Consider the following 16,145-nt stretch of genomic DNA (forward strand, 5'->3'; position numbering starts at 1 on the left):
TATCACCATATATACTGTATGTATGTTGATCAGTGGCTGGCAGAGGTGTTGTCCTCAGCTGTCGCTTCGCTTCCCCGCCAACCTCCCTCAGCAGGGGTCTTTCCTTAAGGACTTTAGCGCCGCCATGTTCCCTGTTTAGCACCTCCGTGTGCTCTGTTTGTCTTAGGAAGTCTGCAGCGAGGCGACATCTAATTAAAGGCCTCCACAACCGCACAGAACAGCAAGAAACTTGGCTAAATTCGATGAAATAAAATAAAACATTGAATTACAAACATAAAATAAAAACAATTCTTTTCAAAATATTATTTTCTTCAAAAAAGATTTGTAAAAATGCAAGATTTAAAAGTAAGACAGATAAACAAAGGTTTTGTTTGAAATTCATTGTGCAAATTAAAAAAAAGTTTTATTACTAAAATAAAATAGAACAGTTCATATTTTATATTATTTGACAAATGAAAAAAAAATAGATATTTAAAACAGATGTCAGGTTTCTACGAAATGCAACACTTTTTAGAACAAACATATCTTCAATTTTAGCAGGAACCTCCTCATAAAATTAAACAGTAGTAATAAGGAAAATCTCTGGCATTCAACTAAACACATGAAATAAATTTGTGCAAAGTCCTACCAAATTTGGACTGCTAAAATTAAATTAAAACGTTTTAAGTTTGGCATATTATTTCCATAATACTTTCCAATTATATAAAAAAAATACACGTTTGAAAGCAAGCCCTAAAATCTTTCAATTTTGCAACTAGCCCGCCATTATTTTTTCAGATAAAATTAAACTAAATTCGAACAAGAACTAACTCATTAAAATGAAGAAAAACATGATGAAAGCATTTCGGTTTCAGGCTTATCTTCACTCATCATATTTAACAAAAAAAATGATTAAAAAAAGAAACAGAAAGACTACATCAGACACTTCTGCAATGATAATTTAGGTTTATTCCCAATGTAAAAAAGTCAATAAATATGCATAAATATGTACAAAAACATTTAGTTATACAAAAAAAAAAACAACAACTACAACAAAAAAGTAAAGTTCATTGTTGCAATGAAATTAGTTCCTCTGTTTCCCAGCACTGTCCTGTGAAGTCGTGAAGCTGTTGCTGTGGCAACCAGTACTGCTGAGCGTGGACGGACACCTTGCTTGGAAACTGACAAGACGAAAAAATAAGTTTGTTAAATTAATGAAAAAGGAAACTAATGGTGAACTTGAGCGATTGTCATTTTCATATTCATTTGAACAGTGAAGAAAATTGACTGTTTAAAAGGATGCCCAAAAGTATGGCAGTTGCTTTCAAATTTAGACATTGTATTTGTTCATAAATCTACTGAATTCCTAATGGGGGGGGAAAAAAAGGGTTTGAGATTCAGCCGTATTATTTCCAAGGTATTTAACAATAAAAAAAAAAAGTAGTGCAATGCTTGAAAGTAAGCCGATATTTCTCTGTTATTATTCAGAGTTAGAGTTCATATTAGACAGTGACGTCTTTTTGAAAGTATGCTCAGAAATATGTCAATTTTCGAACAACAAACACCTTTTTGATGGAAGCTTTAGTCAAAACTTACTGCAAAACTAAACTAAAATAAGGTTTGAGCACATTTCTTTACATATTATGTCAATGAAAAAAATTGAAAATTTGAAGTCAAGCCCACATAATTTCTTTATTTTTTTAACGCAACAACTCATGGAGAAAATTCTACAAAATATCTTGAACAGAGTATACTGCGCTTTTCGTCCGAAGCCAGCCCACCCGTCACCCAACTCAGGATAACGACTTGGCAAATTTGATGAATGGATCTACTTTGCAAGTTCAAGTGCACTTCAAAATAAAAGCTAGTAAGGGTTTGGGCCTTTTCCTTTTTCATAAAACTTAACAAGAAAAATGACAAAATTGAATGTAAGGCTAATAAAATGTCAGTTTTCTAAAGAATGGAAAATTCTTCCTGATTTCAGGTGACAGTATTATTATTATTATTATTATTTATTTTTTTTTTTTGGACAATGGAAAACTGATGAGAAGTTATGAAACCACACGGAGATGTTTTTGACTTTTACATTGAGAAAGCGTACGTACTTGACAGTCATAGTGTGGGGTGAACATCTGGTCGGTGGGAGCCTGGTTGCAGGATGCTTCCTGGTGGCCCAGGAACTGTCGGAGGGTCTGCGGCGACTCTGCCTGGCCTGAGGGTCTCCTCCTCTGCTCCAGGTCCTCCTCGCTGAGGCCCAGCTGGGCCGAGAGGAAGGCGATGTAGCGCATGGCTAAGCGGAGCGTCTCGATCTTGGTGAGGCTCTGTCCCTGGGGTGCCGCCGAGGCTGGCAGGTAAGACCTCAGATGGTGCAGAGCCTTGGTCAGGTCCCTCATCCTCAGCTTCTCCCGCTCGCTGGCCGTCTGGCGCTTCTTGCCCGGGTACCTGGATCGGGACTTCTTGACAGGAGCTGGAGCGGGACAGCTTACGAAGAAGCAGTCCCAGGCATCGGCCAGGTTAGGCGAGAAGGAGTCCTCAGAGGAGGTGGGGGACAGACCTGCGCTGAAGTACCCGGGGTCAGAGGCCAGATCGTAGAGCGGGTAGGATTTCTCCAGGAAAGACTCCTGGGAGAAGTTGCCCTGTTTCTGGGAGCGCTGGAATGAAGCCTCCATGTCTGACGTTTTCAAGTGAAGCAATGAGCTCTGCTGCAGAAGGCAAAAATCGAGCAGATGTGAGGACAGACAGAAAGGGCGCTCCATATATGGGGCGGAAGGTGCGAGGTTGCACCTTTTTTTGAGCCCCACGAGACTCTCTGAGAGAGGGCCTCGCACCTCGGCCGGGGGGTCCCATGGGAAAGATTCCAGCTCCTGGGTTGAGGTGCGAGCAGGCAGCATCATAAAATAAGATTCATTCACACCTCGAGAGCCCAAGACGCATGGGAAGGGCACACCAGACTTGTGTCCAGGATGAGGACTCAATGCAACCAATCAACTTGGTAGTTGGCCTGCGATTTGGGAGATGTGATTCAGACCATTTTCTGAGTACGCTTTTTAAGTAAGCCCAAAATGTCAGATTTCTACTTTTTTTTTTTTTTAACAAAGTTGTGCTAACCTCGAGAAAAAAATACATTTCATTCACGTAATAAAATGCCAATGCGGCACTTTCTTCATCCAAAATGTGATTACATTTGTAGCACTAACCTACTACAAAGAAATGTTTTGAGCAGAAGACCAACATAAGTTTAATTTTCGATTAAGTGCTTTTTTTAGCTAAATTTTAAGACTAAAAAAATCGTTGCACCCTTGAATGGTATTGCGCCCGCAAAACATATCGAATCATTTTTTAGGTGGGGTGTACACCAGTCGGTTTGCTGATGCTTTGTTGTTTCTTTTAATTTGATTAGCTTGGATAGTTTGGGCTTTGGAGAGCTGTTTCATCCGGTTGCATAAGAATTGATAATAATATCGAATTGAATCGTAATTCCATTGAATCGAACTGACTTGAATCATTAGATGTGAAAACCTTGACGTCCTTGAATCTCACATGATGACAAAATTTAAAGCTTTTCAAGTACAGTAAGACCCAAAATACGTTAATTTTCGAAATGCTTTCTTGAAACAATTAATAAACTCAAACCCGACACCCGCAGGGCTATGAAATCTTCATATGGAACTTAAAGGTCTTTAATATATTTATTATTCCGACAGCAATTCTTTGACTCACATGTATAAAAACAGAATAAAAAAAAAAAATAATAATTTAATTGTGAATCATAATTTGATTCGATTCCTTCCCGGCGACATGGAAGAGGAATTAGAAGTGTGCCGAGGCAGCTGGGAGGTGTGAGGGGTTGACTTTGCACCTCACGCCTTGTTTGGACAACCTGAGCAGGTCAGGCAGCTTCACTGCACTTCAAAGGACGACCGCATGCTCCAAGCTTCTCGGGATAAGCAAAGGCGCACTGGAATAATCACCGTGCAGCCGCAACAAGACACATTCAAATTATGGATGACGTATGATGATGTGATGAAAGATTTGGGGTTGGAAATTTAAAAAGAAAAAAAAAAAGAAGAACATAAGGGTATTTTGGTGTGGATTGAAGTATGGAGAAGCCTTCCCACAAAACGGGGTGTCACTTTTGCCTCCTGCTCCAGGTCAAGGTGTCACCTTGTTATTAGGAGGTCTCACTCCTCCTCCTCAGCCATAGAAAAAAAACAAAGAATAACAAAACGGAGGGCAGCAAAGGACCAATGTCAGGTTTGCATCATCTATGGCTTGTGCAGTTGTTTGCTTGACCTCTTAACAACAAAAGTAATGACTAGATTGAATGAATTCACGTGTGAAACTATCAATATCAAGTATAAAAGAACATTGGAAGTCCAAATGTGCTTTAAAAAAACAAAGACTGACTGTAGTACTACTTTTTAAAAAAATAAGTAATGCCTTGCTGTTAAACTATGTCAATCATATGTGATAAATGACATCCAAAAGGATGTCTCACTCTACATATTCGTATATACGTGTATGTCTATGTATACACGCGTGGAAAGAAAAAGTTAAGAAACCAGCATGTTTTCGTCAATTCCTTGTTCATTTTTATGTCTCGTGCCACTAAAAGTGTGAGCTTTTTCTGTTTTAATTTATATTTTTGTAGTATTTTTCTAAAATTTAAAAAAAAATCAAACCAAGGAAAAAATACAAATGAATGTTGATATGTATTAGGCTTGTTGTTTTAACAAAACTAATAAATATCCATGCAAACAGGAATATATTTTTATTGTTTAGAATAAAATAAAATTTCACAGAACCTTTAGTAAGTGGAAAGAAAACAAATACAACCAGAACAATTTAAACAAATAAAAATACATAAAACAATAGGAAATAAAAATAAACAGTACGAGAACCTAAGAAAAAAAACATTCTGTCAAGACACAATGTCATCATTTGTTTGTCCATAAAAAAGTACAAACTTTTGCAGATCATAACTAGACATTTTTTTCGTTAAAGAATTGATTTTAAAAGGAATTGAAGACGATATGAATACATATTAAACATTACAATGCCGAGAGTTTTTTTTTCTTATATATGTGGCTTGATAAAGAAGCCAAAATATTTGGAACATCTCTGAGTGTCCATTACAAGCACTGCAATAAACATCTCATCGAATTCTAAGTGAATGGCTTGGGTGTCATTTTGCTTAATGAAGTGAAGTGAGCGCTGGTTGTCAGGATGTGCTTTGTGTGTTATAAATTATAATCCACATTAGCAGCCAATGTGTTTACTCACATGCCCTAATGGAGGACTCAGCACCACGGCGTTAACTCTTTCATCCCTTCTTAGGCCTTATTAGCCCGAAGGGTGCCGAGTGTTTGTGTTGTTAGCCTGCATATCAAATAAAGCTAATAAGGCTAAGCTAAACACACTAGAAGAGGTCCAAGTGAGAGCTTGAGTCTAGACTCAGCGGTGCCAGGGAGCGCTGTTGTTTGCACTGCTACATTCGCACAAAAGTGCTAAATCAACTTTGCTACATTAGTCATTCCTGCTTCTGTGGTTATCAGCACACTTTCTGGAGTGACAGCAGTTTTTTTTTAATGGCAAAGAAAAAACAAACTTATGGAGTAAGAAGAATACATTTATTTGTCACAGGAAGTTGGCCATGTTTCAATAGCGCAACTAACATTTTCGAGGAATTTGCTTTTCTGGTCATTATTCGGTTCATTATTATCTTCACGGGAACCACGTCGTCACCAAATACGTCTTTTTTTTTTTTTTTTTTTTTTAATGAATCACGCTTCATACACGCTTCGCGAAGTTCGTCTTTCGCTGTTGTGGGACACACGCTTTGAAGAGTATACTTGAGGCGTCACTAGTTTTGTCTTAGTGTGGTAGCCGTAGTTTACTGTCAAAACGGCCGTCCAGTCGCGCATGCGCCTTGCCGCTTGTGTAGCCGTCGGCGATTGCGTCTTGGACAAGCGTTTCACTAAATAATTATTCCTGTATTAGTACTGAACGCAGTAAAGCCTCGACACAGTTGCCTCAGTACGATGAACTTGAGTGGGTGCACGTTGAAGTTGAACTGGCTGAGTCTGGTAGCCTCTAAAAAGGGGAAAAGAGAGGCGTGTTAGCGTCCCATCGTTGAGAAGAGGTCGATTGTAAAGTGTTGCGATTGTGGAGTGAAAATGTGTGCTAGAAAGACAGCAGAGTATAAGGAAGGACTTTGTGGAACAAAGGTGGACAAGGAGCGACAACGTTACCTTTTCAAGTTGGAACCTCGAGTTGTCTTAGACAGAACAGGTTGGTTCACTTCTCTATGGGGAGAGATTTGTCTCTAAAATATTCTCACAAATCCATCCGCGATTTACACGTTTTTCATATCTACAAATACTTTCGCTAATTTTTCGGATCCACAAATGTATTTGTGCTTTTCACGTTTTTATTCAGATCCACAAATATATGCCGGATTTTCACGCGTTCTTTTTTTCATGACGTATGAATCCATCCATCCATCCATTTTCATACTTTCTAAATATTACATTTTGCTGATGAAGTGTTGAACGCGCCTTAGTGGATCATTGGACAGCACATTTATTTTAGTCTACTGTATTAAATTTCTGTTCAGCGAGGGTAATTTTCCCTCCGCGGTCTGCACACATTAATTTGCCTGTTATTTTGCAATTCAAGTTGGATGGTCTTCGATTTAATGCAGCTCCAGACCGACGTCTATGAAAAGTGTAATCGATCACCCAAAGCACTTAATTCTGCCAGTGTTGCCACTTAATGCAAGCCGTGTCAATCTGAGATTAGTTTAGCAAATCGTATGCCTTCTCCGTCCTTCCTCGCCACTAAATTGCCAGAAGTGAAATTTATTCGCCGCCACAGAGACGGTGATTACTGAGCGACTCCGCAATGATGTCATAAGCCTCTAGTCTACACTACCAGAGCGACGCCTGTGCATGTAGCCCAGCAAAGCTTCTTGGGACTGTCTCAGCGCTTGATTACCAGTTTTGCTACTGAATGTGTTTTGATGAGGCACCAAATGCAAACTGTACCTCCCAAACTGTTGCGAAAACCACTTATTTTGAGACTTGTTACCATAACGTTTACCAAAATTAATACACGTGCAAGTCACAACATGAGATGTGACTGTGCTAAGATTGTCTTTTGTTTTCTTGTGTCCTGCAGACCTCCAACAAGATGATATTGTTCCTGAGCAGCAGGAGCCGGAATCGCTTCAAATAAAAGAGGAGGAGGAGCCAGAGTCCATCCAAATTAAAAAGGAGGAGCCACAGTCCATCCAAATTAAAGAGGAGGAAGAGCCAGAGTCCATCCAAGTTAAAAAGGAGAAGGAGCCAGAGTACTTCCAAATTAAAAAGGAGGAGGAGCCAGAGTCCATGGAAGTTAAAAAGGTGGAGGAGCCAGAGTCCATCCAAATTAAAGAGGAGGAGGAGCCAGAGCCTCCTCACATAAAAGAACAGCAGGAGGATGAAATCAGTTTTCCATTGCCTGATGTCATTATGAAGAGTGAAGGTGATGGAGACCACTGTGGAGGCTCGCAGTCAGACCTCTTCTTGGCTCCACTTTCAGATGGCGACGACTTCGTGTCACACTCTTCTGACGACGTTGGCGATAAAGATGAACACTCGAAAGGTCCTTCGACATGTCACAATAACAACAAATGCATGAAATGTTCTCAGTGTGACAAAGCTTTTTTCAACATGTCAACCTTGAAAGTACACATCAGCACACACACTGGAGAAAAGCCTTTTGGCTGCTTAGATTGTGGTAAAATATTTTCTAGAAAGGGAGATTTAAGAGAGCACACAAGAACCCACACTGGAGAAAAGCCTTTTGGCTGCTCAGTTTGTGAGAAAAGATTTTCAAGAAAGGGGCGTTTAAAAGATCACTTAAAAACACACACCGGAGTAAAACCTTTTGCCTGTTTAATTTGTGGTAAAACATTTGTTTCAAAGACACATTTAAACATGCACACGATGACACACACTGGGGAAAAACCTTTTGTCTGCTCCGTTTGTGAGAAAAGCTTTTCGAGAAAGACACATTTGAACAGACACACCAAAACGCACACTGGGGAAAAACCTTTTGCCTGCTCAGTTTGTGGGAAAATGTTCTCTCGAAAGGGACATTTAACAGAACACTTGAAAACACACACTGGAATAAAACCTTTTGCCTGCTTAATTTGTTTTAAAAGATTCTCTTCTAAGACACATTTAAGCAGCCACAGGAGAAGACACACTGGGGAAAAACCTTTTGCTTGCTCAGATTGTGGTAAAACATTCCCTGAAAAGAGGGATTTAAGACAGCACACACGAACGCACAGTGGTGAGAAACTGTTTGCCTGCTCAGATTGTGGTAAAAAATTTTCTCGAAAGGGAAATTTAACAGTTCACATAAGAAAACACACTGAGAAAAAACCTTTTGCCTGCTTAGTTTGTGTTAAAAGATTCTCTTCAAAGACATATTTAAGAAGCCACACAAGAAGACACACTGGAGAAAAACCTTTTGCCTGCTCAGATTGTGGTGAACGATTCCCTGAAAAGAGGTATTTGAGGAAGCATGCAGAAACGCACAGTGATGGCATGTGCAAACGGGTTTATGAAGAAAAGTCTGAAGAAATACGTGCAGGCAATCCCCGATTATCCAAGCACCCAAGATATCCACTCTCAAAGGAACGGTAACCATTTTGAAAAGTGCCCTTGGATACAATGCTAACAATGGTTCCGGTGTACAGTAATAACAATTCACATGAACCACACTGTGCAAAAACCTCTGGCCCGTTCATATTGTGGTAAAGGGTTTTTGGTTAAAGGACAATTAAAAAAACACACACTGGGGAAAAAAATGTCTGATTATTTAGAAAAATTAATTTCCCAAATTTTGTCATGTGCGTTATATTTCCTTTTATTTCTGTCCCTTTTTGGTCTATTTGTTTATAAATGCCTTTGAATGTCATACTTTTGATTAACCTTGCGTATGAAATAAAGCCCGAATGTAAATGCGTTGACCAGCCTTTGACAAAGCACTTTTCTCCCTCGCTAGTGGGCAACATAGCTTGTGCCTTTTCTTCCTTCGAATAGCTTTCTATTTTATTGTTTGTTCGTTTCCAATATAAAGGACGCCATGCTTGATATACTGTACAGCTTAATTGCTCGTCACATAATACAGTAATACTGTAGGGGGTTTAAAAATGGAACAGTAAACGAATTTAATTTCCGGGGTCAACATACTCAAGTCGTCCGGCGGGAAGAATACTGTGTAGGTTACAGAAGTAGATGATGAGTGCCACCTTGTGGGAGAATCCAGGTAACGAACTTTTAATGGCGACGCATCAGTACCGTTATGTGTAACGTTGGACTCCATTAAACGATTACAGTACAGTATTTCTCTCTCTCTCTCCCTCTCTCCCTCTCTCTCTCTCTCTCTCTCTCTCTCTCTCTATATATATATATCCGAGCGAAGTACCTATCGATCGATCTACTTGATTAGGTCACCTGCGTCTGATGACATCCGATGCATGGAGCGTATAGAACAAATCAAAATCACAATAATAATAGCATCATAGAGTTATTGTCATCAAACAATATTATTCAACATATTCAAGTGGGGACACAACTCTGTTGGCATCATTTTGACCAGTTTATTATAAATAGTGGTCTAAAAAAACATATAAAAATAGCATGTTCCACATATTCATATTTACACATAAATACAAATGACATAAGAAGTTATTTTTAAAAAATATATATAAATTAGTCCATTCACAGTGAGGCAGTAGTAGTCGTTGGATGGTTGTGGTGGCGGCGGCTATGTTGTCAAACCCAGTAGTAGTCGTTGTACTCAATCTGTATTAGATAAAAAAATGTTTTTATGATTATAGATAGATAGATAGATAGATAGATAGATAGATAGATAGATAGATACTGTAAATAATTTCCAGGTATCCTTTTATACCTGAGTAGAGGAGGAAGAGGATCCTCCCGGTGGCAACATGTGAGGAAAACTACAGCTCCCAGAATGCAATGCTGCAGTCTGGCCTTGACACTGCTGTGCATACATATCATGGGGGGGCTGCAGAGTGCTGGCGTAGTAATCCGGCGAACAGGTTGAAGAAGAGGATGAAGAGGTGGAAGTTGAGGAGGGCGTGTTGCCGAGTTGGGCAGACAGGAAGGAGATGTAGCGGATGGCGAGACGTAGGGTCTCAATCTTAGTGAGGGTCTGTCCCGTGGGGGCCACCGAGGGCGGCAGGTAGGACCTCAAGTGGTGCAGAGCCTTGGTCAGGTCCCTCATCCTCAGCTTTTCCTTCTCGCTGGCACTCTCGCGCTGCTTACTCCGGACCCTCATCGCCCTCCTGGGCTTTCTCTGCAAGGCCACGCCAAGGCGGGAAGTATATCCCGACTTGGCGTCTTTCTGAAGAAGAGGCGATGGCGACGAGTCCGGGGAGAGGGTCTCCGGCGAGGAAACTCCGGAGAGGTCCGAGTCAGAGAACCACTGCTGGTAGTGCAGGCTGTACTCGAGCACAGAGGAAGAAGGCATGTTGTTGGCCATGTTGCTAGAAAGAGCGGGGTTTCGAGTGTGTGCTGCTTTGCTTCCAAGCTGCCTTTTTTAAGTCCAGGCCGGAGTCCAGAAGGTGCCAAGTGACACCTCCGCACATTCCCACCACACACACACACACACACACACACACACACACACACACACACACACACACACACACACACACACACACACACACACACACACACAGACTAGAGAGTGGCCATGGCTGGGAAAAGCAGCAGCAGGAGCAGAGGTGTGAATTTTGACTCCTCCTCATAACAATAAACACTTTTTTTTTCTCTCATTCTAAGGTTTGTGGCTCTGGTTAAACTGAAATGAGTTTGGCACATGTCCCAATATTTTTGTATGGGATGGTCTCACAGATTGACTTGGAGGGGGAGAAAATGAACCTAAAATCATGAGTGACAAGAAAGTAATGCTAGTTTCAAACTAATCCTCGTAAATACTATGTGCTGGAGTTAGCTTTCATCTCTCAATTCCGTATCTGATGCGATTATCCTCACAAGGGTCGTGGATGTTAGCTTCACAAAATAATATATTTTTTCTGTTTTTAGTTCCATGACTATGTTTATTTTTTGGGGAAAGTTGGATTAAAAAAAACGAAAAAGCAGGGAGTTGTGAGAAAGCAGTTACTTAGCCTGTGTTGCCAAGCTAATGTTCGGGTAAATGTCCCTATGTTTTATAATACTTTTTGGAAAGCTGTGAAAAAATGGAACAAAAGATGAGAATGGGAAGAGAGTCATGACAAAATACTCTTGAACAAAATTTTCATTTCATTTAATTATTTATTTATTTGAAAGGGGCAACGCATGTCGATGAACACCGATGCAATACTTGCATATATGTGCCAAAGTTAGCATACAGCTAATTTATATTCGTAGTCTCTTAGAAGGTAACTTAAAACTGAGACAAGACATATTAACATGTAAGAAAATCCTTCAGCAGTTCAGACTTTCACTTTTAGTTTTTACTCCCACTTTTCACAGGCTGAACTCCAATTGCTCAGACTTTTATCCATGGTACTATACAGCAATCCACTGGGCAAATCCAATGTTGGTGGTCACCGCATACAGTATGCAGAGTTGTGAATGTGACAGTGTTGAAAATATTTCAGTTTCATTGCATTCTGCTTATAAATCATGAAGTGGATTGTGATAACTGAGCTACTGAGACGATTGATTTGTGACCTGTATCAATAACGTAATGTTGACAAGGAGCGCAAACGTCTCAGTTCTCCAAACATTTGTCCCTTCTCGCTCCGAGATGCGATCTCGGGTGGGAGGCGCAGCCGTGTAAATCAGGGATGGGCAACTCTGGTTCCTTGTGGGCTGCTATCCTGGATATTTTAGTTGTTTACGTCCTCCAACACACCTGATTCAAATGACCAGCTCACCAGGAAGCTCTGGAGAAGCCTGATAATGATCCTGATCAAACATCTAAAACATGCAGGGTCGTTGATGTCAAAAGAGGATGCAAACAAGTCAGATTTGATCTGCATTCATCGTCTTTTCTATATGCTGGTTTTAAATAGCACTACGTAGTGTCCCGACTGAGATAGCACATAACTGAAATGGCTTGTGTTACAGGCTCCATTTTTAGTGAACCGTGTGACAAGACTGCTAGAAAAAACATTGGCTTGTTAAAATGGTCAGTAATGAGTTAGTTCGAACAAAAATTTTTAATTAAGCATTGCCATGCATGATAACACTATCTTAAAAGTGTTATTTTAGGTCGTTATGCAGTGTTAATTTTTGATCGAGGAATCCTCAGAAAACTACTAATGTTGGCTTGAAAATAACTGCAGTCTGCTACCTGTGTTCACTTTAGAGAAAGTTGCGCGAAAAGGGAAAAACAAAGGACCATAAGATGACAACATGGGACAGTGTGGTGATAATGTGGTTACTTCGCCTGTGTTCCAGGCTAACCGAAGGAAAACATGCTAACTTAAGCTTAAAAAACATTTTTAAAATGTGGCTAGGCCATGTTACAAGCTAATCCAAGCAAAAATGCTAAAGTTGTCTTAAAAATGACTACTGTGTCTATAAAATGTGTTCTTTGGTGTTGACTACTGTTTTTTTTTTTAGTTAGTTTGGCTTTATTAAAAGATAATCCTCGTGAAAAGTACTAATGTGTTGGCTTGAAAATATTTATAAAATGGAGGCTAAAGTTTTTGTTGTTCTTACTCACCTCTTTCTAAACTTGATCAGGACTGTCTCTCTCCTCTCAATATTTTATTTCCTAAAACTACTCGTAACTTGATGCCATGGCGGAGCCATGAACTTTGAACTATAAGACAAAAAAATAACAGTCATCCATACATTTTCTGCTTTTGATCAACCACAGACTGCATCATGTATAAAAATTGTTTTTGTACATGAATGATGAGTGTGTAGTGACGACAATGTCGTGAGCTGAGGTTGCCAGGCCTTCACGCTGATGAGAAAAGATGAGGCCCAAGGTGTCACTTCACACCTCAGCTGTGAGAACCTCGCTCTGACCATTTCTTTTCCTCGTTTGGACAACACTCAACCGTGTGACTTTCTCACACTGAATTTGAAGGTTTGCTTGCAGTAATGTTGATTATATTTCATATTTGGAACATTTTAGACACGGTGTTGCACAGTTTGATTCAGCAATTAGACCAAGCCCTGATAGCTACAGACACAAATGCTACATGAGCATTAAAAGCACCCAAAAACCATGCTATCTCTCACTCAGTTCATTTTCGGTGTGAAATTTTGTGTAGCTTAAGTGTAATCAACAAATTTCATTCATATTTGTATGAGAATGAACAATGCAGTCTTGGGATTTCTCGTCAATCTGGCACTTTTTGATCATTAAACACATTTGACAAGGAGGCATTGAAGTTTTATCTGACAAACAACATAACAGGAGGGAGGGTTAAACAAAACAACGTGCATAAAAATAATTGTAATATCTTCGTTAAGGGACCCTATTTGGTTCTCAAAGGGTACTGAAGGGTTAAATAGGTGCCCCAGGCAGTTACTGAGTCAAGTGGAGGGCAGAGCGAATGGCTTGAACCCGTGCCACGACCCGCCCATGCACTGCGGCCGAGGTGAGGTTGTGGGAGTGTGGCGGGCAGTTTGGCACCTCGCTCGGGGGTCATCGCCCACCCACAGCAGGCACTGAGGCCGGGCCGCCCGCCACCTGTCTGGACCCTTCGGCCGATCTTGCCGCGACCTCCACATGGAAGGATCGGGAATGATAGGAATTGGGGATTTAAGAAAGGTTTTCACTCTGTCAAGAGACCTTTGCCAAGGCAAATCAATTTTCATTAGGATTCAATTCAATTTTGTAATTAAAATTTCTGCATTATTCACTGGTTGGGAACATGGCCAAAATGCCTTATGGTAGCATAATAATCAATAAATATCAATACAAAATGAATAAATAAAAATGATGAAAAGAATGAATGAATTTTTTTCAAGTCCTTTTAGCAAAAAACAGTCACAAAAATGCAAAAATAAATTTTCAAAAATTACAATTAAAGAAACAATACCCATATTAACAATCCAAGATGAAATTGATCAAATAAAAGAACTAATGCATTCAAATCAATGAAATAAAATAATTGAATACAAAAAATCATCAAACTTCAAGTTTAATGACTATTCAACAAGTTCACACAATGAAGAAATAAATTAATACAAAATTAAATATAACAGAAGAAAAATTGTGTAGACAGTAAATGAAGTAAAAACAAATAAAGTTCCAAAATCCTGTTAGCAAATAATAGATAAAAGATGCAATTAAAATTATTATTATTTTAATAGATAAAAATATTTACTCCCATCCAAATATACAATTGGACTTTTTAATGTCCAAATTGGTATATTCCTTCCAATCGATGACTGTATGTGTCATTTCATGCTGTTGTTTGTGCACCCCTGCAATGCTGCGTGAACGTGTTTTTGTGTGTGTTTGTAAGTGGGGGTGGTGTGGTGTGGCTGAGGGGGGTCACATTGCACACCTTAGGTGCGAAAGGAGGTTGGAGCGGGGAGGTTATCCAGGGGTGGACAGTAAATTTCATCTAATTGTGATGGGGCGACATGTGTACTCATGAACGCAGCTGTCAGATTACTGTCGAGACAGTCATATATTGTGAACATATTAGTGGGTGAGTGCTGATAAAGATGGCGGACTCATCATCATCATCATGAGTGTGTCAGAGTAAACATGTTCTCCTCCTAGTGTTAGCGCTATCTCACACTTGTGTGCTGACATGGTTTTGCACATAAAACTGCAAGCAAACCCACCCTCTTGATACACAGCTGCCACATACTACTTTTTCTCAACCCATGTTGCACATACAGTATATTGTATAGTAACAGTTTTAACATTATATGCAGTAGATACCCCCTGAGATTTTTTTTTTTTTTTTTTTTTAAGACTGAATGAAAATTTCAGGGCGGGCCGGTGGTCCAGTGGTTGGCGTGTTGACCTCACAGTGCAGAGGTCGTGGATTCGACTTGGCTCCAGCCTTCCTGTGTGGAGGTTGCATGTTCTCCCCGTGTCTGCGTGGCTTTTCTCCGGGTACCCGGGTTTTCTCCCACATTCCAAAAACATGCTTGGCAGGTTAATGGAACACTCTAATTGTTCCTCAGTGTTAGTATGAGTGTGAGCGTGGATGGTTGTTCATCTCTGTGCCCTGCGATTGGCTGGCAACTGGTTCAGGGTGTCCCCCGCCTACTGCCCGAAGATGCTGGGATCGGCTCCAGCACCCCCCGCGACCCTTGTGAGGATAAAGCGGATCAGAAAATGGATGGATGGATGGATGAAAATTTCGATTTGTAAAGGCATTTTTTATCATACCATCCACAGTCAAGCCTTCATGAACTAAAATTCAGTTTCATAAAATAAAAAGGTAAAAAACGAAATAGACCTATAATATAAATACATTTTAAAAATCCATACTGTTTGTTTGGCCTGATATTTTCTCAGCAAAATAATATTCTAATGCCGAACAAATATTAATTTAATGGTTTATACTCTAATTGTATGACGGAAAATGTGAGGTGGCTATATAAGGGAGGCATTTTTTCGTCATGGGACAATGCAAACGGCACCTGAATGGGGTTTGGCCTCTATCATAGGGATGGCCACTTGTGGAGGAAATATAATGTCTCATTTAAAGTCTTTACCAAACAATTAATACAAAGCGAAAATTTGGACCAACATCCCTCAGCTTTATTCAAGTCATGTCAGAACTGCTATGTTAGATTATACACAGGTCTACAATATGTACAAGCATGAGTATTATTTTCATTGAATATTTTGTTGACGTAAAATCACATACACACAATGCGCACACTCATGGCAAAAAATAGTCACACGCTCCTCTGAAATGTTAACATGTGTGTCAGAAACGCAGCAGGTTTGTTGAAGAATGTTCTTTGTTAGTCACAACAATGTTACAGAGAGAATATTACAGCAAAAAAAAACCAAACAACACAAATACACAATGTGGAGTCATTCCCATTAAAAAACAAAACAAAAACAAACAAAAAACAAAACACACACACACACACACACACACACGCACGCACGCACGCACACACACACACACACACACA

At 39.8% G+C, this 16,145-nt stretch overlaps 3 protein-coding genes across 4 annotated transcripts; 1 reads left to right on the plus strand and 2 right to left on the minus strand.

Annotated features, from left to right (window-relative positions):
- Positions 1 to 786: 786 nt before the first annotated feature.
- Positions 787 to 3,181, minus strand: LOC109513885 (uncharacterized). The gene is made up of 2 exons (XM_019866588.1): positions 2,085 to 3,181; positions 787 to 1,160 (listed from the first exon to the last, which is right to left on the minus strand). Exons 1-2 carry the CDS (start codon positions 2,871 to 2,873, stop codon positions 1,047 to 1,049), a joined length of 903 nt encoding a protein of 300 aa, XP_019722147.1. The 5' UTR covers positions 2,874 to 3,181; the 3' UTR covers positions 787 to 1,046.
- A 2,675-nt stretch (positions 3,182 to 5,856) lies between these two features.
- Positions 5,857 to 8,998, plus strand: LOC109513881 (zinc finger protein OZF-like). 2 transcript variants are annotated; one of them, XM_019866581.1, is made up of 3 exons: positions 5,857 to 6,270; positions 7,159 to 7,839; positions 8,013 to 8,056. In XM_019866581.1, coding segments are annotated over exons 1-3 (798 nt in total). In that variant the 5' UTR covers positions 5,857 to 6,155; the 3' UTR covers positions 8,015 to 8,056. The 2 variants fall into 2 exon arrangements, with proteins under 2 accessions (XP_019722140.1, XP_019722139.1); XM_019866580.1 differs by having other exon boundaries at positions 7,159 to 8,998.
- Positions 8,999 to 9,449: 451 nt separating this feature from the next.
- LOC109513887 (mesoderm posterior protein 1-like) lies at positions 9,450 to 10,674 on the minus strand. The gene is made up of 2 exons (XM_019866590.1): positions 9,946 to 10,674; positions 9,450 to 9,836 (listed from the first exon to the last, which is right to left on the minus strand). Exons 1-2 carry the CDS (start codon positions 10,537 to 10,539, stop codon positions 9,807 to 9,809), a joined length of 624 nt encoding a protein of 207 aa, XP_019722149.1. The 5' UTR covers positions 10,540 to 10,674; the 3' UTR covers positions 9,450 to 9,806.
- Positions 10,675 to 16,145: the final 5,471 nt, after the last annotated feature.

This window comes from Hippocampus comes, unplaced genomic scaffold (assembly GCF_001891065.2).
Source record: "Hippocampus comes isolate QL1 unplaced genomic scaffold, H_comes_QL1_v1.1 scaffold82, whole genome shotgun sequence".
NCBI classification, from domain to species: domain Eukaryota; kingdom Metazoa; phylum Chordata; class Actinopteri; order Syngnathiformes; family Syngnathidae; genus Hippocampus; species Hippocampus comes.